Source organism: Gobio gobio (genome assembly GCF_949357685.1).
Source record: "Gobio gobio genome assembly, chromosome: 18".
Classification (NCBI taxonomy): Eukaryota; Metazoa; Chordata; class Actinopteri; order Cypriniformes; family Gobionidae; genus Gobio; species Gobio gobio.
In genome coordinates this window covers 35,745,378-35,770,873 of record NC_137111.1, presented here as the reverse complement: position 1 = coordinate 35,770,873, position 25,496 = coordinate 35,745,378, and the positions used below count along the sequence as shown (strand labels likewise).

The window sequence follows — 25,496 nt, the reverse complement described above, 5'->3', positions numbered from 1 at the left end:
TAAAAGCATGAGTTCATTTGATAAAGTTCATAAATGTATGACTTGTATTAAATAGGTAAACACTCACTGGCACTTCTTTCTGTAAACAATTAATATAATACAATTAATATATACAATTAGCCTACTATTCTTTCGCTATGCGATTAACACCACTTCTGTCTAAATTTTAAAATATGAGGATACACGTTTTATTTTTTTTATTAAACATTTATGTATAATAGAGCATTTACAGTCAAATTAAAAATCACAATATATACCACTAATAGTAATGGTGAACATTGTGGAGAAAATGGATATAACTGTGGAAAAGGTAGATGCATTCAGCTTTCACATTTGTTTGTTTGTTTTTTATATAGTCGACATATATGATTTAGAGATATCCTATGTACAAAATTTATACACATTTGCTCACATGCACAATAACACACACATACAGACAAGACGCGTTAGCGTCTGATGAGGTGGTCTCGTATCTTGAAGCTGATGATGCCCAGTATCACGAGCGCAGGCAGGAAGGCATAGAGCAGGAGGAAGTCTTGTGTGTAACGTGAGAGAGCTCCAGGATAACCTTCGTCTATGATCATATTTCCACTGTCTACCAGACAAGCTCCTGGCAAACCAGCTAAAGGGGCTAAGAGACAAAAAGTTAGTCAGAACATGTCCATTTATATGTTTTAAAGATCCCATGAAACCAAACGTAACGTTAATTCAAGACTATCGTGATTCAGACAAAAATACACACAAATTTGGGACCAGTTTTTTTTTTTCAAAGAAATTAACTTTTATTCTGCAAGGAAATCTGGATTTTTTTTATGGAATATTGTTTATTCAAAACTATTTATCACATCATTATTTTTCAACTTTATGTGTCCTCATAATCTTTCATCAAAAACCTTTCGAGAATTTTGTCTTTTCACTCATATATATCATAATGGGTAAGAACTGTTTTTTTTTCTGAAAAAACATTTCTGATGCATGCCACTTTAAATTGATCAGAAATGACATTAAAAACATTTATAATTTTACAAAAGTTTTCTATTTTAAATAAATGCTGTTCTTTTGAACCTTCTGTTTACCAAAGAACCCTGAAAAAAATGCATCATGGTTTCCAAAAAAATATGAAGAAGCACAACTGTTTTAAACCTTGATAATAATACGAAATGTTTATTGAACAGCAAATCAGCATATTAGAATGATTTCTGAAGGATGGAGTAATGATGCTGAAAATTCAGCTTTGCATCAGAGGAATAAATTACATTTTAAAATATATTCAAAAATATATTAAAACAGTTTTTTAAGTACTAATAAGATTTAGCAATATTAAAGTTTTACTGTGTTTTATATTTAAAATATATTGCAATAGAACATTTATTTTAAAGTGTAATGATATTTCACAATATTACAGTTTTTATTGTATTTGATTTATTTATTTATTTATTTAAATAAATGCAGCCTTTCAGAGACATTAACAAATCTTACAGACCTCAAACTTTCGTGTGATGGTGTAAGATTTGGAAATGTACATGGTCCTGGAGGGCCACTGTCCTGCAAAGTTTAGAGTTTAAACCCTGATCAAACTCACCTACCTGCAATGTGAAGACCTTGATTAGGTCATGTGTGTTTGATCAGGGTTGTAACTAAACTCTGCTGGGCAGTGGCCCTCCAAGACCGGATTTGAGGAAATTAAAGGAACAAGCCCTTGTCCTGTTTCAATGGGAAATTCATTAACACAGGAAATGAGAAAAAGTGTTTGTCAAGCCATTTCATAGGGTCCATTTTGAGAATGCAAGAGATTGAAGAAGACAATGATTTTTCTTACTGCAGGTGAAGTTTAGGCCATAGAACTCAGTGACGATAAGGAGCTCACAGCCGTACTTCTGGAAAGTTAGATAACTCAGCCACTGGAATACTACAGGCATTTGTTTAAAACCCCTGAAAGAATTATAAAACCAAACATTATTTTAAGAACAAACTTTGCACATGTGCATTATAATCTGTTATCTAACCAGTTAAGAGTAGATTTAAATCAGTATTGTGCAAAATTCTGAACAATCACAAACAATAGTGTATTCCTTCAGCACTAAAAAACACAAAAAACGTTGGCAAGTGAGTACCTTAGAAATCCAGAGCCCACCATGATTCCAGCTATATTGAGTAGAGCGACCCCACTGTTGACCATATTGGGGTCTTGAACGACACCCAACAAGACCAGCGTTAAGAGTTCGCCTACGATGTGAGGTACCATGACCACTGCTGAAAAACACAGGAAGCGCAGGGGATCTGGGTTCATCCCAACAACCCTAAAACACCAAACCACACGCAAAGAAACAGTCACGATCCATAAACCAGTAACTTTTATTTGATCCTAAGGACATTCCCCTGGGTTTGAACCCGAATTACCCTGGCGTGAGCTCTGATGAACTCAAGTAGCTTTACACAAACACACACCCATACTTACCAATACAGGAAAGAGGTGAAGATGAACACACTGATAATACTGAAGGGCAAGATATGGATGATGTAAGCCAGAAACATCTGCCATTTCTGGTACAAGCCATCTTTACTCTCCTGGTCAGCAATGGCCCTTAAAGCAGGAACTGTTTTCAATCAAGAAATGACAGACCACATTTCAACACTTATCAAATGTTCTATTTATTTAAACCGCATGAATAAAAAGTGAAAATACAGTAGCAGACATGTTGTGTATTACCGATTATAGGCTATCTCAAGAGCTCTATGTTCAAGGTCAAGGAATATTTTTTGACATGCTGGAGCCATTTATGAGGCAATACACCTCCTGTGTGTTTCTCTCTCTTATCGAGTGACCCACAGTGCAATGTGACTATCACTGATAAACTGATATATAAAGAACAGGGATTACGTTTCCCTAAAGCATTGACTTAATCAGTCTAACTGCTGCATTTTACCATCAATTCTGCCATATAATCTGTGATTTGGGAATATATAAGAATTGTTTATGCACTCATTTGTTTGATGCATCAGAAAAATATGAGCATAATATTTGATAATGCTGCCTTGTTGAAATGCAATGCCACACATGTTTTTTTTCACTGTTTTCAAATGACGAACGAAGTTTGTTAAATGTAAAATGTCTAAAAAACTCTCAATATAATGTCAGGCACTTTGACAGTGGAAGAAATACTTACACAGAGCTACAGCATTCAGCATGCCGGTATATGGTGATGCACCCATAGCTTGGTAGATTATGCCGATTCTGTCCTGCACGGCACCTTTTGTTACATCCTTACCCAGCTTCGTGACAAAAAAAGCAATAAAGAGGCCGTAGATGAGATTCTGAGAGAGGCGCATGAGAATGCCCATCCTGTCACGAGACACATTGCGCACGGTCCGCCTGTGTGTGTGTGTGTAAAAGAGAGAGAAAAAAATGTATGAACATTTGAGGGGGAAAAGTCATCTTACGCTTTAAATGCTCAAGTTCTTTAAATCAGGATGGATTCTGATTGGCTGTCAATGAATTTATCGGTCATCTGCTGGGGGAAAAAAAATATTCTGAAAGTGATTCCAACGATATTGTTTCTCTACGCCATTATCGTTATAGTTGTGGCGTGGACACTGTTATTCTTTAATATTTCGAGCAATTTTTAGAACTATCTTTATCGTTGTAGTTATCGTCCATGGTAAGAACAGGCCTTTAGTCAGTTTTACCTCAGGAGGACATTCAGTTTGGACAGGCAATTGGGGGACTCCTTGCTTTTGAAGGGGATCATGGGTTTGTCTGGTCTCTGGCAGCTTTGCTCGATCCTTCCCAGCATGCTTTTATAGATCTCTGAGTTCTGGTAGGCTGATGTGATGTCGTGCATGCGGCTGTAGGTGGCGGCTTCCCTCTCGCTGCAGCGTGTGTCCACAGAAGTCAGATCAACTGTCAATTACAAAGGATGATTTAATAAAAGCGGAACACTTAACTGGTTCACTATATTTTAAGCAACAAAGATAAATGTTTTTTAATATCTTAAAAACAGGATAATTCACTCAAATTCAAGCTGAAGTCTAAGGTCTTGGGTCATCTTCTAAAGTCCTACCATAAATATCAAAGGGGTTGCAGTACTCAGGACACTCATATCCGCAGCTGCTGAAGAAATCCACCATCTCTTCAGGCTGCCCACAGAACACCAGTTCCCCTCGGCTCATGATTGCTATTTGGTTAAAGATCTGAAGACATTTATACATATTTCAGTCATTTGATTAAGCATAATCTTGATTATGCCACTTTGATGTAAATCATTGCGTTGAATGTAAAACATACTACTTTAATACAGCTACTTTATATTATCAATGGTAATGCTATAACACTGAATTCAACACATTATGTCATGAAACAGGTTCAATTAATATGTTGTAAGTGGCAATTTCTCCTAAGCTAATTTTGGTAGTAGTTTGGCCTAATGTAATTGTAAACCTTACAAAATTAGGTGGAGTTACTTTTAGCAATAATGCCTCAAAAGTCTGAAACCTTTTACCAACTGAAGCTATACAAATAAAATGTTTTATTATTGAGTGTATTATGAGTGCATGCTGTGTCATCAAACTTTTTGTCAACATTTATGAGTAAACTAGCATAGAGAAGCATCATGGTCTAAATAACTTAAAGGTACATTGGCTCTACTGTAGGTCACATGGCTGATGTGCCACGGCCTGCTTCTTACTTTTGGTTATCAGCCCTGAGTAGTATTAGCCTTGGCATAGCACATCCAGAGTTAAAACAGTAAACTACTCACTCTGAATAGTTCTGAACGGGGCTGGTGGATGGTGACTATGACTATTCGATCTCTTCTGGCCAGCTCAGCCAGCAGCATCACTATCTGATTAGCCGTCATGCTGTCCAGTCCTGTGGTTGGCTCATCCAGGAGAATCACCTCTGATGTGGCATAACGCGAAATGGAAAAACAGGAAAAGAAATAAACTTTCCAGAAAGTCTACTCTCTGTCTTTTGAGAGACAACTTTGAGTGTCTTATTAATTCAAGTAATTAAAGCAATTAATAGATTTGCCTTTGTCTAAAGTTAGAGCCAAATTAATTGACTGGTGAATTAATTTACTGCTTGATTGGAGAAGGCAGCTGATGAAAGCCTCTTATAATTGCTGGTTTGTGTTCAGTTTGGAGTGGCCTCAACTAATCCGTAGTCTACGGTCCCAGGAGACCCCTGAGGTCCAAAGAGCCAGATAAAGGATCCAGAGGGACCCTCATAGACCTCTGCTTAGTATTAAAAACGTGATAACCAACTTTTAATATTCTACTTCAGTCCCTTTCACTCATTTGTCCATTCCTCAATAATCCTTTGAGGGGCTTTGGGTCACTGTACTTGTCGCTCTGCATTTAAATAACATTTCGTATTTAATAATAATTTGCTACAGCAGCACATGTGAGAGTTGCATCATCTGAGGAAGTCAACACATGCTATGCAGTGTTTGTACATTACACCTAAACAAACATTACGCTCGTATGGGTTAATATTTATTATATATCTAAGGCAAGTCAGGGAGCAGCAAAAAGCACTCACTTGGGTCCTGAAGCAGCTGGCTGGCAATGGAGACCCTCCTTCTCTCTCCACCAGAAATGCCTGGAAAAATGCGGCCCCCAATCACACTTTGAGCCACATGTCCTAAACTCAACTCTGCCATGACCGCGGTTACCTATGGCGATACAGAATGGGATAAGGTTAGTAAAAATGTATGAATGATAATGTCTCCATCATAACCTCCTTCTCTACGAAAATATATGTATTTGAGGTTTATTCAATTCATTTTATTTAATTATCAATTGTGAGTTTTTCCAAATATGAACAATTGTAAAAAAAAAAAAAACAATCTGGAGTCTGGAGTCTTTATGAATATCTGTGGTGATGTGGCAAATGAGTTGCGTTTGTCTGTGAAGGGAATGAGCTCACCTTCTTGCGTATGGCCTGAGCAGAGTGTTTTCTCAAAGAAAGTTGAGCAGTGTATGTCAGAGTCTCCTCCACAGTCAGGTAGCTCAAGAGATTGTCACTCTGAGAGAGAGAGAGAGAGAGAGAGAGAGAGAGAGAGAGAGAGAGAGAGAAGAGATAGAGAGAGAGCGAGAGAGAGAGAGAGAGAGAGAGAGAGAGAGAGAGAGAGAGAGGAGAGAGAGAGAGAGAGGAGAGAGAGAAGAGAGAGAGAGAGAGAGAGAGAGAGAGAGAGAGAGAGAGAGAAACATTATATGTAAGCATTCAAAATAAGGCTATATTTCCACATAAAGAATAATATCAATACTATGGTGAATATAGTGATAGTGATAGTTCTTACATTTTAAAGTGTGATTTCTAGACCTGGAAAAGTTGTAGAAATTAATAAAATCTTAAGTAATTTATTTTTTAATGTAAAATAATATAACACTTGTATATATAAACACATGTATATACATTTTTTATAGAGTTTAATAGAGTGGTACAGGAATGATGTCAAAACCCGGAGGACTAATCCCTCGAGATTTTCCAAATAACACTTTACATAAGGTTTCATTAGTTAAACAATTTAGTTATCATGAACAATACTTCTACAGCATTTATTCATTTTAGGTAATGTTAATTTCAATATTACTAATACATTATTAAAATCAAAAAGTTGTATTTGCATTAGTTAATGCACTGTGAACTAACAATGAATGACTGTATTTGTATTAACTAACATTAACAAGATGAACAAATACTGTAAAAAATGTTTTGCTCATTGTTAGTTCTAGTTAGTTAATACAATAACTAATGTTAATAATGAGACCTTATTGTAAAGTGTTACTGATTTTCTTATGGGTTTTATAATGGTGTTTTTCAATATATGAGCCTGGGGTTAACATAACTTGACGATACTTTGACATAAACTGCACACCTGCACACCCAAATGTTCTTGTTTCCATATTAGAAACATACAATTTCAAAAATAAACACAACCGCTTCAAAATTTTCTTTTTCAGTATGGGTGTGTAATGTACATTGTAGAACAAAATGTCAAAGTATCATCAAATTATCACAGGCTTTATTTTACTCATAAATTGAAAAACACCACTATACAACCTCATAGGTCTTCCAGATTTTGACGTCATACCTGCACCACTCTATATTTTTTGGGTATAAGTTGCCTATTTGTGAGTTAATTAAAAAAAAACATTGCAATCGCTAAGTAAGTCATGAACATTTACTAATAATTACAAAGTATTTTATTTATTATTTTAATATTTTGCCAATCATACTTTCTGTAATAAAAAGTTTGAAAATGAGCATAAAATATTGTCTTTAACATTGGGGGCCTTGGAGTCAAAAAGTTTGAGAACCCCTATTCTAAACCCTTATGACTTTTCACAAAATAGTGTGAAATAAAGAGGTTTAAAAATTCAAAGAAGTTCCTGAATGATATGAGAGTAAATGATTACATTTTATTTTTTGGCTGAATTGTCCCTTTAAACAGCTCCCATGTCATCCAATCAGAGCTGACCTCTGGTGTTTTGTATGCGAGATGTGCATGTACAGTGGTGTCTGGTGTGTATCAGCTGTAATATGCATTCTTAAGGTATTCTGGTAATGTATTAATATTTGACATTATGGACACACACAACATTTCACAATTTGTAAACTTTGCTCCTAACTTGACAAGTGCTCTTAAATGTCACTGCTTTAAGCTCTTATCAGTATCTGGAGTTTAGGGCTTGTATTTATGAAGTATTAGGCTTATTCCTTCGAAGATGAGTCAGAAGGTTGTTGAGTTTGTGCGTCAAGTCTATTTTTACACTATTTATGATTTGAACTTCTTGAGGTAACTTAACATTCAAGATATCAGTTAAGGCAACTTCACATTTCAGGTTGACTAAACTTTATATTTTAAGGCATGTATACTTTTTTTTACAGTGCTGTTGAAAGTTAAAAGGTATGTGATTATTGAAATGAACGACTATTTGGCAAAAAAGTTTGAAATGCTGAAAAGTACTTTCTACGTAACTTCACTTTCAGTCAGTATCTGTACATTTAGCCCCTGAGACATATTTAATTGCTGGATTAGGTTATAGCTTCTTTGCGTCATAAATTAAGTCTGTAAAAATTACCTGTAATAATGGCAGTCTTGCCACGGTTATTTAATTTACCGGAAGATATGCATGAATAGCTCTGAAGAATATTACAATGAACTCATGTGTAACACTAAAAGTGTATTTGTTTAAGCTTGGTTGTGGCAGACATAACCTAGATACCCTAGTCAACTTTTTTATCTATATCTTCTACATGTAGCTGTGACATTTAGATTGACACGCATGCACACACACACACACACATACCCACACACACAAATTTGTTGTCACATTGTTTTATGTTGGATAATATATTCATAATTTGAACAAAAACAAAACTCACCTGAAGAACATAAGAGAAACAGTCTTGAAACTGCTCTCTTTTTAGCTTTCTTCCATTTACAAAAATCTCTCCCAGAAGGTTACCAGAATTCCCAATTCGTCCTGCTATAGCATCTAACAGAGTGGTCTTTCCAGAGCCTTGAGAAAAAGGTCAACAAGTTTATTACTTTAAGATATGATATGACACTGACATTCAAAGAAATTATCTTTGCAGCCTTGTACATTTCGTAATGTACAATTGCATAATAAGTTGCCTTGTTCATTCTGTTGCTTATGTTTGTTCATTATAGTGTATTAATGCATACAGTGAATGATACTGGAAAGATCTGTAAATATGATTTTATTTTTTTAATTTCTCACTGGTTATTTTGTTAGTGATCATGCACTTAAACCCTATAAATAAATAACCAGAAGATCTGCATTCCTTAAAATGTCACATGAACCATTGCATTATCATTTTAAATAACACAAATGAACTCCTACTGTAGCTGAGTATTTCTCTGTAGTTAAAATGTGTTAAAATTCTAAGCAACGTAGTCATTTTGCCTCCCAGGTTTACAGTCGCTTACCCGAGTTTCCCAGAATTCCCATTATCTGCCCACTGTCCACATGAAATGACACTTCATTCAGTATTTGCCTTGTCCACTTTTTTCTAAAAGATGAAAGGTCCCACCAGGATCCTACGCGTTCACTGTAACACACAGCAAATAAAAATTTGTATGAAATAAACAAGAAGTCATTTTGGACCCACTTTATATCAGGTGGCCTTAACTACTATGTATTAACATGTAAATGAATAATTTGATACAATGCACTTATTATACATGTTTTTACATTGTACTTACATTTTTAAAAATACCTGCATGTTTTTACATCTGTAATTAATTTCTGTAGTTACATTTGTAATTACACTGTTGACACTTCCCTTACACCAAACCCTACCCTTAAACTTACCCATATCACCACACCTGTCCATAACTTTACCCTTATCCCACCTCAATATCAGCAAAAGTGTTTTGCAATTCAATATGAACACAATAAGTACATTGTACTTATTTTTTTGATAGTTGTTAAGGCCACCTAATGTAAAGTGGGACCGTCATTTTAAGTTTGTCAGTATTTTGTTTGAAATTGTAGGATGGAAATGAGTAAAGAAAAACACATGTAAAGATGATACACTCTAAAATCGCGGGTTAACAACAACAACATAGTTTGGATAGTTCTTGAACAAACACAGTACTGGGTAAACACAAGACCAAACACATTGTGGGTTCATCTGACTGAGCAAGCATACTTTCATGAAAGACTAAAAGTTGTATAATAGTTGTATAATTGTTGCCATACAAAGAGAGAGATGGCTGTGGCATTTAAACATTCGTTCATTGATCATTTAATGGCAATTGCATACTGAAATATTATAATATACTCATAACTTAATAAGTCTTAAATTATTCTGCACATTTATGAAATATAAAAAAAATACATTTAGGTATATGCATACATTTAGGCACATCAAAAAACATTAATTAAAAAATGCTTAATTTTAACATTGTGTTGAGATTAATAAATATATCTCATATTTTTGTGTTTTTACCGTTATATATATATTGCTACTGGACATATTTAACAACAAGCTTCTATATTTCAACATGTCCTTTAAAAATCATTTAAAAGATCTTAAATTTATATATATTTTTTACATTTTTTAAATACTTTTCTTGCTATGCACTATTTTGATTAATTAACTGAATTAACAAAAATTATGTATTATCAAGTTAATCATGTACAAAACATTTTAGTAATAAATAATATTAAATAATATTGTGATCCTTCACTTTTTTAAGATTTACGCATTTCAATTAATAGTAAAATTCCATCTAATTTAATTGAAAAATCCTTACATTTTAATTGAATAATTGAACAATCCTAAATCTATTATTGAATTAAAAATATGTAAGGATTATTCAATCCAATTCGATGGAATTCGAATATTAACTGAAATATGAAAATAAATTTTTTTTTAAAAAGGACTTACATTTTGTTTGAGTGTGGGTTTCAAGTTTTAATAGAGTGGTTAAAAAATGTTTATTGTATAAAGTTTTAGAAAGCTAAACTTTAAAAATTCTAAAACATGGACATTTGACATGATCGTGAGTGATTACCATTCATTAAAATTGATGTTTGGACATATACACGTCAGGCGCAGTGGTGTTAACAGCTGGACCCAAAATATTTGCTCCTGAGCAAATACAGAAATAAACGCATATGTTCATCAAGTACTTAATAACAGGTTTACCATTAACCCGGTCTTATAGATGGTTGAAGATTCAATGCTAACTTGCATAGTCTTGCATAGTGAATTAAGACAATCATCGATTTCACTGGTTTCATTTCATATCAATGGAGTATTCCTACCTCACAGTATAGGACACTTTACTGACACTCAGGCAGCATGACGGATCTGTGTAGTCTGGGGTTGGACGGGCCGTCCCCATCTTTGACACCATCTTAAAAGATCCATCCAACCCATTCTTCATGTCCTGCATGGAATAAGATCGACTCATTGTCTCTCATCAATGGTCAAACTAGCCTGAATATCAATGCGACACTCAAGTTCACGTCTTCAGCTGTCTGAACTCACCAGCTCGCATTTCACTGATTAGGCTGGAACCATAAACAGTGACTCTTATCAGTGGAACTTTGCTCCATTTGCTATATAGAGCTGCTTCGCTCTGCCACCTCTCCTCATTTCTTCTCAGGACAACAAGAGGAGCAGGTACTTCTCTAAGCAGGACACCAGACCAGAGGGGCACAGACCCCTTTTCACCACATCCACCATGTCAGACCAGAGTGCTTTCCATTCAGGAGACAGCCTCAGTTCTAGAGACAAGACACAGAGCAGGGTGAGTTAATAATGAACTATAAATATACAAGCAGTCGCTACAAAAAAGTTAACCTATATCCAGAGGAAGTTGTCCACATTTTATAAGTGTTGTCTTCAATTTCACATTCATAACACGAGTATAGCATTATTTCTATGCTATTGATTTACTTAGTCGAGTTCATTGAAGGTGATTCTCAACAAATGGCTCTATTACATAAATGGACCCTGAACCATGCAGACGACTCAGTCCAATTCTCTTATCTGCCGGCATTTGATAGATCTGATAAATAAAATGTGACAATGATCAGCAGCATCTTAATTAAACCTGATCAACTTTAAACCAAACTACTGACTCAAAGAACCAACAGTAATAGATTGTGTTTAAATGACAATGAATGATAATCAAATAGTTTGGTATTATAAGTGACAGGCATTTGCACTGTGCATCAACTGCTTGTTTCAACACACACAGGGTCGAGACACTCTTTTCTCATCTTCAGAGGAGGACAGCAGTCTGTATTTTACTTACAGCGGAGGTCGCAATGAAATAGAAGTCCGCAATCTGAACTATGAGGTTAGAAATCTTTTCAGTCTTATTTACATTTACAACAAAGTACTTAGATACTGAAAGAAGGTCTTCATACATTTGAGAATTTTTTTTGAAAGTAGACATAAAAACGAAAGGGCCCAAAAAACGAATTAAGATTTAAAATATAATATTTAAAGATATTTAAAATATATGAATGGCAACTTATACTGTATATATATATGATCCTTCAGAAATCATTCTAATATGATGATTTGCTGCCCACGAAACATTTATCATTATAATAAATGTTGAATTATATATATATATATATATATATATATATATATATATATATATATATATATATATATATATATATATATATATATATATATATATATATATATATATATATATATATATATATATATATATATATATATATATATATATATATATATATATATATATATATATATATATATATATAAATATCAAATTAAGTGGCAAAACACTTTTCAAGGCATTGCACATTAATGTTATATTGTTCAAAATGACAAAAAATGTATAATTTTCTGGAATGGATGAAGGATGAAGAATGGATGAATGAAGAATAGGCTCAGAATCTGAAATTAAAGTTATTTGCCACTTTGTAGATACCACATGATTTAATGGGGTCTGGCAATTATTGTTTGATCAAAAACATTTATTATTATTTTTTAATTTGTTAACCAAAAATTGCAATATTAGGTTCGTACTTTAACCAAATACAATATTTTAGCAAAGTCAAAGATGAGAAGCTTAATGTATCATTGTTCATCCCACATTAAAACTGTATTGTTTATTAATTATAGGCCAGGCTTAAATCTTAATTCAGTTTTATACAATATATAATGGGGTCCCTGCTCTATCTTTCTGTCCACTAAGGGTCCTTGGTCTGAATGAAGACCCCAAATCTAATAAAATAACATTAAAACATTTTAAGGGCCCAAATAATTTCATTTAAATATTTGCACACAGCTGGACACAGCGGCACAGATACCCTGGTATGAGAGGCTGTCAGAATTTAAGATGCCCTGGGAGATGCACAGCAACAAGCAAACGGTTATAAAGGATCTAAACCTGCGTGTGCACAGTGGCCAGATGCTTGCTGTCATTGGCAGCTCGGGTACGTCATATGTGCAGAATTCTTCAACAAAGCACTTTAAGTGAATAAAAGCATCATCAAAAGCCAGAAAGAAACAAAGTGTTTGTTGCAGGCTGTGGGAAGACCTCCTTACTGGACATCATAACATGTCGAGATGAGGGAGGCTCCATGAATTCAGGAGAGATTCTGATCAACGGGAAACCTTCCACACGTTCCCTGGTAAAGAAAAGCATTGCTCATGTGCGGCAGGATGACCGCTTGTTACCGCATCTCACAGTACGAGAGACGCTGGCGTTTGTGGCAAAACTGCGGCTGCCTGCGCACTTCACACAGGAACAGAGAGATCAGCGGGTGAGCAAATGAGATCATAGAGTACTCTATATGCTTTCATAATCATCCAGTTAAAGGTTATCCGTGACTAACTGTCAGCATCCCATATTGCCTGTTGGGGGGTGTGTTTGACCTTTCCAGGTAGATGAAGTCATTGCAGAGCTGCGTCTGAGGCAGTGCGCCCACACGCGCGTGGGGAATGAGTATGTGCGGGGAGTGTCAGGTGGCGAGAGGAGGAGGGTCAGCATCGCTGTACAGCTACTCTGGAATCCAGGTGAGTCTTTGACACACCAACATAGACCGAAGACTCATGCCTAAAGTCAACAGGAAATCAAATGTGACCCTTTTTACATTAATGCATTTACCAGAAGCTTTTATCCTAAGTGACTTTGCATTTAAGGTAGCCTATACACATTTTAACAGTTCATTAATCAAACCCATGACCTTGCAGTTGCTAGTGCCATGCTTTACTGTTTGAGCTTCATAAATGCTTTGTTCGCATGTTCTTAATATCACTTTGGATGATTCATGTACATTATTATAGATAAAAAAAACAATGTTTGTCTTCGAAATCAAACAATATTATGAAAAATAGTGGTTATTCCGAATATACTTTATTCAGAGCAGCGCCATGACAGGAACGAAGCAAGGCTGTGAGATCACTTATAATTTTCCACTGCTCATGTTGCCTGTGGTTTTTTTTTTTTTTTTTGTCTACTGACATTTCTTGGAAAGATATTTTTGCAGCAGTACAATCCAAAAACACATTAAATAAAAGTACAACCACTAAAGAGATGTATGTCTATCCCTCACGGCATAGCTTTCATTCCCTTTAAAAATCAAAGATGGCGCTGCTGTGAATAAGGTATCAGCTGGGTTTAGAAACGAGGCGAATCGAATCTTCGTGCGATTATGAGCGTGATATTACTTTTACGCAACAGTTAAATTAACAAGTTAATATAAAGTAATATCAAGGAACTTACTATAAATTTTAGTTATGTTGTCTGTTTTTGCTTCGCCAAGCCAGAGCAGAACCGTTGAGTCTCCAAGCAAGTGCGTTCCCTTTCAGTCGATCAGTTCCGACCATAGACCAGTTCCGACTCAAGTCTCCGTTCCCTCCTTCAGGGAACGAGGGTTACATAAGTAACCGAGACGTTTGAACCATATACCGGTTTGAACTCTAAGGTTTGAACGAACCGGTTGAGTGAACTATTCTGACTCGCCAGAAAAGGAAGAGTAAATTAATTAATTATTTCTTCGTCTTGACCGGAAACCAAAGACTATAAAACATAAAAACTAAAAAGACGATAAAAAAAGCTAAACTAAAGGTAAACTAAACTAATTTCCGAAAGTAGCTAAATAGGACACAATTTCATGCAGATTTTAGAGATAGTCTGTAAAGAGTGACTTTAATAGTCACTACCAGAGCTATTATATTTAACTAAAACTAAAAACAATAATAAAAAAAAAGTTGAAATACAATAAACTGAATTAGAGTAAAATATGAAGGAAAAAAAAAAACTAAAACTTTGAGTAAAAAAAAAAAAGGAAAATATATATATTAAAAAATTAATTAAATGTTAATAAAAACTATAATAGTATCAATTATACTAAAATAACACTGGTCAGAACCATGACTTTGATTATATGTGTTTTCAGGTATTCTCATCCTAGATGAACCTACTTCAGGTCTGGACAGCTTCACGGCCCATAATTTGGTTATTACATTGTACCGTCTGGCTCGAGGGAACCGTCTGGTGTTGCTGTCTGTCCATCAGCCTCGCTCGGATATCTTTCAGCTCTTTGACCTGGTGGTGCTCCTGTCTTCTGGTTCAGCCGTGTACTGCGGCCAGGCAAAAGACATGGTACCTTACTTCACTGCTCTTGGGTACCCGTGTCCAAGGTACTGCAACCCCTCTGACTACTACGGTGAGTGTGGGACGGAGAACCGATGCCTTTAGTTGATCATGTGGTTTGGTTGTTGTATCTGAACTGTGAACTTCTATCTGAACTGTGAACTTCTCTTGCAGTGGACTTGATAAGCATTGATAGGCGCAGTCCTGAAAAAGAAGCACAATGTTTGGAGAAATCCAGGACGTTAGCGGCCCAGTTTGTAGAGAAGGTAAAGAACACAGAGGATTTCATGTGGAAATCAGAAGATTGTGGTCCTCCAGCACTGGACACCACTCAAAGGTCAATTTTGATATTGGTATTGTTTTTGTTTTTTCATACTGAAGGTTTTATTAAAATAACCTCACATACATCAATGAAAATGAAAAGCACAGGAGCTGATAATACAATTTCTACCAGCAGTGTTCCTTCTGTCTCGAAAAACGAATCAGTGATCACAGTTTCCAAGCAGAAGGATCGCCTGCCGGGAAAAGTGCAACAGTTCACAATCCTAATCAGGTAAATAAACTGGAAAATACATTTTATTGTAAAAAAAAAATGTTTAGCTCAAAGGGTCTCCTGAAAGCTGTCTCCCTGTCTTTTTTTCCCCAGGCGGCAGGTATTTAACAATTACCGGGACCTGGTGACGCTAGTGGTTCATGGGTTGGAAGCCTTGCTGATGTCACTACTCATCGGTTTCCTTTACTTCGGAGCTGAGGATGAGGGTCTTTCTATTCAAGATACGGTGGCTTTGCTCTACATGATAGGAGCTCTGACACCCTTTGCTGTGGTGCTGGACGTCATCGCAAAGTGTGGGTAAATTACAGCAATTTTGTGTGTGTGTGTCTCCTGAAGTCCAGTGATGTAATATTTTGTTTTTCACAGGTCATTCAGAAAGAGCCATGCTTTACCATGAACTAGAAGATGGCATGTACTCAGTCACCTCATACTTTTTTGCCAAGGTAAATAAACTACATTATGTAAGAGCTTCAGAAATGACAGTGGTGTCGATGTGTAGACCTTTGGTACATAGCAAAGCATCCAAATAAAATCCTTTTTGTTGAATAAAATATACAAATTAGTTCTAGTCCTCGAATTTGATTGGCTGTGCAGCATTTACTATTTATATCTTTCTGCTTTTCTGTATTTATGCGTTCCAACAATTATTAGTAGTGGGGATTTTTCAGTGACTCTTTCCACGAGTTACATCATTACACCAGTAGGTGGAGACAAGTGTCTTTCTGAGTGAGTCATTTGAAATATTTAAAGGGTAACTAAACCCCTGCTCAGAGCTTAACTCCACCCACTGGCAAATTTTGAAAAATGCTGGAAAAGTGGGCAGAGCCCAGCGGAGACAGAGGGGACGAACCGAGGGCGGGACTGAGCGGAGGGCGTGCACCTGAGACCCGCAGTGACGGATTGATTGACAGCTGTCAGACTCGCGAGTCGCAAAGATGGAGAATGACTGGAGTGACGCCAGCTTTGCAACAGAGCGGTCATTCTCCAACCTTCACCTGAAGTGGAGGAGGGTGGATTGTCTGTAGACACAAACCCGGAGCCTTATCAATGCGAGCCGCTGCTCAAACTGCGTTAACTCCGATGCAGACGATGCTAGTGAAGCAGCCGAGCAAGAGAACTGACCTAATCTATCTGCGTCCGCGGCAACCACTTGCGTGTCAGGGTTTGAAAGCGCATCTCATGTATGAAAATGATCTGTACACATGACGGGCGGCAAAATAATATCGCAAGAAAAGCCTGAAGTGTACTGACAACTGAATTATTTAACCGTATTTTCCTCATTTGCCAATGATTCATTGAGGGAATAAACATCAGTGTTATTTTTAACTAAAAAATCAGTATTATAGCTGAAATAAAATATAAATATAAGATAAAAACTTAAGAAGCTAACTGAAATGAATAAGTTGAAGTACTAAAATGACTAAAACTGAAACGAAAAAACTTGTTTGGACCTATTTTTGTTGGCTAAGCAACAACAACAACAACAAAAATTGCAATTTTGTGTCAAAAATATAAGTTGCTCTATATTAACGTCTGGTTTATTAAAGCAATTTCCACACTGTAAAAAAAAGTTGCGGCTTTAAAATTATTACAGACTTTTTAAGGTGCCGCGGCATCTAGCTGTGAAGTTGTGAATCCTCCCTTTCGAAGCACAGAAGCTACGGGGGCCGACACAGGACAAAAATGTAGTCGTCGGAGAGGGCAGAGAGTAACTAGCGTTCTGTAGAGTAGTTTGTCCGTTTAGGGCTACTGTAGAAACATGATGGCGCAAAATGCCGATTTCACTGTAAGTGGACCCGCGGTTTATGTAGATAGAAATGGCTCATTCTAAAACATAATGGTACATTATGTAAGGTCTTTATACACCACTGAAAACATAGTTATGTATATTATACTGCATTTCTGTCAATAGATCCTCATAAATACTACACACTGCACCTTTAAAAAATTAGTTGGATCTTGTATAACTAAGTTGAAAATTGAATTGAAAATTTTGTTAAATTAGCTAATGTAAAAACATAAGTTGTCATGACTTATTGATCATATCATTTTTATAGATTTTTATGTCATGTACCAGTCTTGAATTTAAAGTCGGCATGAAATGGAAGTTGCGATAGTCTTTCCCAGATAGCAATGAGTCGGCGGACCACCGGCGGTGATCCGGCGGCTGTAGAAGCGTCAGAATTGCGTAATCGCAAACACGTTTGACGGCGCACCGCCGGCGGCAGCCGCTTTTTAAAAGCGGCAGCCGGCTTCCTACCGCCTTCGTACCGCCGCCGGCCCGCAGGCAAACCGCCGTTCCGCCGCCTTTATACCAGAAGGCGGCCCGGCGGAGGCAAACGCTTTTTTCGAACGATCTGCCTCCGCTTATTGTGTAATAAATAATATATATATTTATTTATTATTCATATATTTGTAACATGCAGTTTATGATGGATAATAATTGAACAAACCAGATAAATTCCCATTTGGCATTTTTATTCCACATTTCAAAGTACATTAACTGTCAATGATACAAGATAATATAAATTAAATATAACAGACAATAAATAAGCTTAAATAGGCCTATAAATAACAAAAAACATTTTTACTAAAGAACCTGCATGTTTCCAATTAAATTTTGGTTTAAAAAAAAAAAAAACAGCCTTACAAGCAAATTATAACACTTACAATATTTGTTAATAACAAATAGGTCAGCTCTGGGATGAAAAGAATTACCATTAAATATTATATCAAATAATGAGGATATTTGGTACCAAAGAATGTGCAGGATACCAAATAAATCGAGGTATAACATCACATTTAACAAGCCATTTCTAACAATAGCATAAATGGTAATAATTTAGAGTAAAGCTCTGGAGAAGAATAGAACAGTAGTAGAACAGAACATTATAACAAGCCTGACTATGGGTTCTCCGGTTTTCCCCGACCTCCAGAATGAGGCAGCGCAAATTGGCTTATCTTCAGTGATTTCTTGTGCGCCTATATAAAGGACAAACAACCTCGCCATCCCATATCTATCCAAGGAGCTGCCTTCAAGGCAGGGTCACAGGGAATAAAAAAAAAGTAATTTCCACAGTGAACAGTGTGGATTGGGTGAGTGTAGCCTGAAACTTCTGGCTTCTTTAGGGGTCTTGATGTTACTGACTGCAGGATAAAGAAAGGGTTCCAGGTGTCAGTAGTCAGCCTAGGTGTAAGAGGTCGGCTGTGGGTCCCTCTCAGCTGTGCGGCGTCTTTTTCCACCTTCACGATCAGATGCTCCTTTCAGGTAACGCATAGCGCTAACCTGGACCGCCTCATCAGTGGCATCCTGGGTTGCCGGGTTCTTCCGGATGGCTCCTGTAGAAAATACAGATCTGTCATTCCATGTGAATGTCATAAGGCCACACACATCTACTTAAATATATAACAAATTTATATATTTATATATATATTACTTTGAACAATGGTCTTCAGGAACATGTCTCTAAAACATGCTTTATCCCCTACACCCGTCCAGGTTGTATTAATGGAAAGGTGATTAGAGAAGATACTCTAAAGCATTCGCCACACGGTTGTCTTTAGGTCCCTCCCACATTTGATTGCCAAAAACCGAAGCTGAAAATACAAAAAAGTGTTACAAATTACATATCTCTGAAGCTTCTCATACATAAATATAAAAATGTGACAGGCTGTGGATTCAGACTGTAGAATATGCAGTGTACAATCTTAAATTTTACTTTTTAGATTACCCTACAGCATTATAAACAAAATCAGCACACTTACTGGAGCTCTTTATCCTGCCTCAAACTGTTGTCAAGCAACGCCAAATGGGTTGTCTAGGGGGAGTAACAGACCCCCTGGCAGGGATAACTCTCCAAAAGACACATTGGCACTGAAATGTTGCAGCATAGTGTCCATTTTGTTGTCCATGCTATGCACAACATCGCCAAACTCTCCAAGACGTCGCAGCATTAGGGTCTGATCTGCACCTACAGGGGTTCACAGAATAAAAGAATAAAGCAGTCAGTCCTGGTCCCTCAACTACTAAACTATGACATTTACAACTAGGTCTACTACATGTACAGGTGGCCCCAGTGGGAATTAAACCAACAACCACAGGTGTTGTTTGCAAGTTGTACCTGATTGCCCAGTACGAGCAAACGTCGTCAACATTGTCCCAACTTGCTTCACCTGCTCATGAAGTGAGCCGCTGTCATCCGAAGCTACAAAATGAAAGGCATTTGGTAATTTTGGACCTACATCACAGTCAAAAAAGTAAAATTTAAGAAAGAGTGCATGTTCTCACCTGCTCGTGCATTGCTTTCCCTCAGGGCTTGGTTCTCATTCTGGAAATCTACATAAAAAATATTTTATTTTAATTATATATATATATATATATATATATATATATATATATATATATATATATATATATATATATATATATATATATATATATATATATATATATAACAACAACTACAGGCACAATTTTCCATACTGTTAAAGTTTCCAACATCTGCAATTTCCTGCTTGTCCATCTCAACTCCTTTCAATATTCTTCTCCTTATAGCCCAGTAACTAGACATTGTGACTAACAATTTATTTACCTTGAAAGCCGAAACGATTGTCCAACAATAGGTCTCTTGGATGAAGATAACCGATTGTGCTCTGGTCAAGGTATCTGCAAGAAAATGTGAACAAAACCGCATTGTTAACGTTAAATACAGAATATACAGTAGCTATGCTGTGGGGGGAAAAACTGGTCAGCCAAATGTGGAACAGTAAAATGTATTCATTCAGTGTAGTGATTCAAGTAAACTGCATTGTCCTCAAACATAATAAGTACAGCAGTTCAGAGAAATAACTCATAAATGACCTTAAATGCTAGAAGAACAGTAGCAACACAGCACATGTTAGCTAACACTTGCTAAAACTGACCTAACGTTAGCAGCATGCTTGTTCGGACTAACAAAATAATTTAAATAACCTATATACATCATTCTGTTTTGTTAGAAAACACCAAAAGTTAAACTTAAGTCTTTCTAGATGTAAAGCTTTGGCTAACTTACCTACAGTAGCTAGATACATTTTAACATGTAGAACATGCTTGAACTCAGTGTGTAAAAAAGGCGAAACAGCACGTGTTAGCTAACACTGTGTATTGTGCACTATATCAGCGTGCGTGTCTGAACAAACTAATTAAAACAACCTACCGGTATATACATCAAAAATGAACATAATATTGTGTGACACAAAAAGGAAACATGTACTTACTTAAACGCTCGTAGTCGAGGATATTTTCTGATCTCCTCTCTTCAAATACTAAAACCATGTGATGAGCGGCCACTGTTGGTAAATCTGTATGTTTTACCGGTTTGTCTTCCGTCTTTTTTAAGTATACTGCCCCTCTCGGCCGGTGGAGGTACTTCTCTGTTTTTTTTTATTTTATTTTTATTTAAATTAGTACATGTATAGACAAGTACAATACAAAAAGTACAATGAGAGAAAAATAAAAATAATAAAGCATTGTGGTACAGTTCCGAATATGTAGAACAAAGAATAACAACAAATGTAACACTGTATATAAAATAAATAATAAAAATAAGAATTCTGAGATAGAAAATACTTTATAATATTAAGGCAGTCACATGAAATTGAAAAGCTTTCAGGTTTCTGTTTTTGTAAGCTTTTTGTTTTGCGACCTCATGTTTGAGAGGGTTTCAAATATTGTAAAAATCAGCTTTATAAGAGGTAATATTAGAGGGCTTCTTTTGAGTTATTCTTGTCTTATGAATGTAGAATTTTTCCTAAATAATTAATAATATATTTTTGTTTTTCAGAAAAATATGGGTTTTGAAAACAAAGTAAAATGTCATGAAGTTAGTTCTAATTTTTTGTCATGTCTATTTTAAAGTCAGTCCAAAAAGAAATAGAAAAAAGGCCAATACAAAAATAAGTGTTATCCTAAAATGAACTTTCAAACTTTCTTAACCCTCCTATTATGCTAAAAAAAAAAAAAGTATTAGCCTACATCCATTATGGGTCAAATTGACCAACACTGTTTAAACACACTCGACATGCAAATAATCAAGTGAAAATTTAAATGTAATTTCCTAAACCTAACCTTATCATGGAATCAAGAGTCAAGAATCTGTTATAAACCCTAATGGCTTTGGAGCAAAAAAAAACTAATATTTGATATAATTCACATATAGGCTATTATGATTTTATAATCGCTTCAAATGTGAGAACTAGTTAAAATGCTGTCAGTTCCACTCTATTTCCCAACAAGCCAAACATAGCCAACGTGGCTGGTCGAATTTGAGAGTAGAAATCCTTGTATTTCACAGCGGCTTGCCGCCAGCCGGCCGCGGTCCATTAGGCGGAGGCAATCGCCAGAGAAAATGAAGCCGGCGGCCCGCCGGCTAGTCGGCCGCGGCATCTCGCAAGAAATGGGAGTGACGTATTCGGCGGCAAACGTTTCATCACCGCCAGCGGGACGCACCTATAGCCGACAGCTTAGGGCCGGCGGCAAAAAGAAGCCGTGCCGATATTTTTTGCTATCTGGGTTTCTGCCCTATTGTGACGTATATCTGAATGAAACGGCTTCCGGAATGGGCGGGACTTGATTTCTTCCTTCCGGAATTGATTGGATTGTAGGAAGTTGGGTGTTGTTAACTAAATGGAGGCTGATCTGAATGCCAGTTTCCAGTCAGTTGTGGAGGATATTTAGTTCCACTCTCCGCCGAGACACATCATGATAAGTACAGATGTCGTATAGAGGGGGAGGTGCACGGATAAATCATTTATAATAAACACCGCAACATTCTGTAAAAAAATACGTTCATTTTGATTTCATGGCGACTTTAATCATTCTACTTATTAGTATATGTTTCTAATGAGACAGAAACAGCAGTTAGTTCAAACAGAAGTGAGTGACATGACAGGGAAAGGTCACCAGTTGAATATTAGCTCCTGTTTGCCCGGTGGACTTTGTCAGCTCTTAAGGTTAAATGAGATACTTAAAACTTCAGTGTCTCTTTCAGGTCCTTGGTGAGCTGCCAGAGCACTGTGCCTTTACACTGGTATACGGTGTGCCCATCTACTGGTTGGCTGGGCTCAACAGCGCTCCCGAGCGCTTCCTTCTCAACTTCCTGTTGGTGTGGCTGATGGTGTATTGCAGTCGCTGCATGGCCCTGTTTGTGGCGGCAGCCCTGCCAACATTGCAGACCTCGTCTTTCATGGGCAACTCTCTCTTCACTGTCTTCTACTTGACTGCTGGCTTTGTCATTAGTCTGGAAAACATGTGGCTGGGTAAAAACATCACTGAGAATTGATACTAGCTACAAATCTTCTAGTGTTCCTTGAACTAATGCTGATTTTCATCACCAACAGTGGCGTCTTGGTTTTCTTACATATCCTTCATGCGTTGGGGTTTTGAGGGAATGCTGCAGGTTCAGTTCCGTGGGACCAGACTCCCAATATCTATCGGAAACCTCACTGTAGAATTTGATGGTATCAAGGTGAGTAACACTGACCTTACTGAGCAACTATATGGTTTATAATCATGGATACCATTATATTAAAATGTTCCACTTTGTTTTCAGGTGGTGGAGATGATGAACATGAACCAGTATCCGCTGTATTCCTGCTACCTGGTGCTTATTGCTGTTGCTTTGGTTTTCACATTGCTCTATTATCTGTCACTTAGATTCATTAAACAGAAATCCAGTCAGGATTGGTGAGGAGGACGGATCAAACCAGCAGCATAAAATCTGGTCCACAATGCCAAGAAACCAATCTTATAATGACAGATCTCATAAAACAACTCATAAAACAACTCGAACTGTCAAGTCCAAGTACAGCTCTCACCAAAATGAATGTGTTAAGACAAATATGTTGAAGATTCAAAGTATGGAATCTCATCATTTAACTCTTTACAGTCAGTTTATTAAGTGTACTGGTGCATATTATCTATCGAGTTCAATCACAACAGAACAACCTCTGGTTTTCGCTTGTTTTAGTGGAATTTGGAGGCTTCTGAGATGACTGGGTGATTGAGGCTACTAATATTGAGTTTCATTGTACTACCACTATCTGCCGCTGGATGGCAGTGACATGCTATGTTTTTTTTTCTCACTCTTTAAAGTTTACTTAATTATTACTTTTTTGGTAAACCACTAAACGTCACGTTTGTAAGTTACCTTTGAACATTTGAACAATTTACTGTAACATGTCGCAATGTAGATTTAATTTATGTATTACCCTTTTTTTGTGTAAAACATAATCTTTTGTATGTATAATGTTATTATTGACCAGTGTACTATACAGGAGCTTTGAAAGCTTTGTTAAATGTTTAGAAACCCAACATACAGATCTACAAGATTTAGGCCAAAGAATTTGCTACTCAGAATGGTTTTGTCTTTGATTCCACATGCTGTTATATTTTAATGCAGCATGATGTTGAACAGAGAGATAAAAATAACTACAACTGGAAGGGAAAAATGTGATATTTCAAACATTTCTTGTATTTAACATTTTAATACACAACCTAATGTCCTGTGTCACAGTAACAAATATACTGGAATTATATACTGGAAATATTTCAGTCTGATGTCTCATTATAAGAGATATCGGTAGCACTTTATTATACAGTCCTGTTCCCTATGTGCATACTATGTACTTATTATAGGCCTAGTAATTACAATAACTGGGTAATAGCTAGATACTAACCTGGAACCTAACCTTAACCCATTGTAGTTACCTTATATTAACCAGTACCTTTTGTGGGTAAGTGCACGTACTGTAAAATAAAGTGCAACCTTCAATTCATTAGCAGCTATGTGGAAATAACTAGAAGAATATCAAAGATATTCCAATATAAAACTATTGGATTGTGGATTAAATGCTCTTCCCTGCTGATGGTCATAAATATTATAGATTCTGTTGTTTCTGCCACATAAAAAAAGAATCATGCTTTAGTAAATCATAATTATTACATAAAAAGTCTGAGTATGAGATAAAAGCCTAAATTGACAAATAGAAATTATAAGAAATTGTAATTGACAAAAATCTAAATTATGAGATAATTTTGACTTCTGTTATGACTTTGTCATATTTTGACTTTTAATATCATAATGATTACTAATAATTTTAACTTATGTCATATTGACTTTTTCTCATAATTTTGACATGTCATAAGCCCATCTCATAATTTCGACAAGTCGTAATTCTGAATGTCATTATTTCAACTTTATGTCATAACAATGTTTTCTTATGTGGCAGAAATAGACTTTCATACACAAATATGGGGATGAGTGGAAAAGTTTTTACCTACATGCAAAACAGGACAGTAAAATAATACAAACCAGACAGCCGACACTATGTTGCTGTCTCGCGCATTCACGAGAAATAGGGATTAGGGAAATAGTGCTAACTTGAGATTTGTAAAAAATATTTTTTTTTTATGACATGGCATGGATCAAATCCAGTGATGAACATTTTTCTTAGTATCTACTGCATGTTCATGTGTTTTTGTAGTCATTGCCATTGCTTTGCCCCACTAATGGTCATACATATGAAGCTCGAGCAGCAAAGTCTGATACAGATGAACAGCAACAGTATCTCTTAACATGTCTGTAATTTGAAGTTGTCTAAGTATGTGTGACAGGAAAAAGTAGGCCTATCAAAAAAAAAAAACACTGAAATGGCCCATGCTTGTATAAGACTTCAGTGTGAGGTTCTGTAAAGACAAAATGGTAGATCCACTTGAAGTATAATTCCAAACTGTTTTGATATCATCACTTATATATCATTTTAAAATG

The 25,496-nt window shown here is 36.1% G+C and overlaps 2 protein-coding genes and 1 long non-coding RNA gene across 4 annotated transcripts; 1 reads left to right on the top strand and 2 right to left on the bottom strand.

Moving 5' to 3' along the window:
• Window positions 1-23: 23 nt before the first annotated feature.
• abcg5 (ATP-binding cassette, sub-family G (WHITE), member 5) lies at window positions 24-11,455 on the bottom strand. Of its 2 annotated transcripts, XM_079843166.1 has the most exons (14): window positions 11,030-11,455; window positions 10,804-10,928; window positions 8,958-9,079; window positions 8,390-8,526; window positions 5,927-6,025; window positions 5,540-5,672; window positions 4,758-4,897; window positions 4,062-4,191; window positions 3,688-3,901; window positions 3,168-3,373; window positions 2,459-2,597; window positions 2,115-2,300; window positions 1,820-1,932; window positions 177-631 (listed from the first exon to the last, which is right to left on the bottom strand). In XM_079843166.1, the coding sequence occupies exons 2-14, from the start codon at window positions 10,923-10,925 to the stop codon at window positions 447-449; spliced, it is 1,926 nt and encodes a 641-aa protein (XP_079699292.1). In that variant the 5' UTR covers window positions 10,926-10,928; window positions 11,030-11,455; the 3' UTR covers window positions 177-446. The 2 variants fall into 2 exon arrangements, with proteins under 2 accessions (XP_079699291.1, XP_079699292.1); XM_079843165.1 differs by having other exon boundaries at window positions 24-631; window positions 10,804-11,288.
• On the top strand, window positions 11,137-25,359 carry abcg8 (ATP-binding cassette, sub-family G (WHITE), member 8). Its single transcript, XM_079843164.1, has 13 exons — window positions 11,137-11,291; window positions 11,745-11,846; window positions 12,822-12,969; window positions 13,061-13,299; window positions 13,420-13,552; window positions 14,938-15,207; window positions 15,309-15,471; window positions 15,592-15,687; window positions 15,781-15,980; window positions 16,054-16,130; window positions 22,719-22,986; window positions 23,068-23,195; window positions 23,280-25,359. Exons 1-13 carry the CDS (start codon window positions 11,226-11,228, stop codon window positions 23,415-23,417), a joined length of 2,028 nt encoding a protein of 675 aa, XP_079699290.1. The 5' UTR covers window positions 11,137-11,225; the 3' UTR covers window positions 23,418-25,359.
• LOC307142386 lies at window positions 18,147-22,271 on the bottom strand. The gene is made up of 7 exons (XR_013818464.1): window positions 20,947-22,271; window positions 20,280-20,353; window positions 19,976-20,023; window positions 19,809-19,892; window positions 19,453-19,658; window positions 19,125-19,284; window positions 18,147-19,026 (listed from the first exon to the last, which is right to left on the bottom strand). It is a non-coding gene; the product is annotated as an uncharacterized lncRNA (long non-coding RNA).
• Window positions 25,360-25,496: the final 137 nt, after the last annotated feature.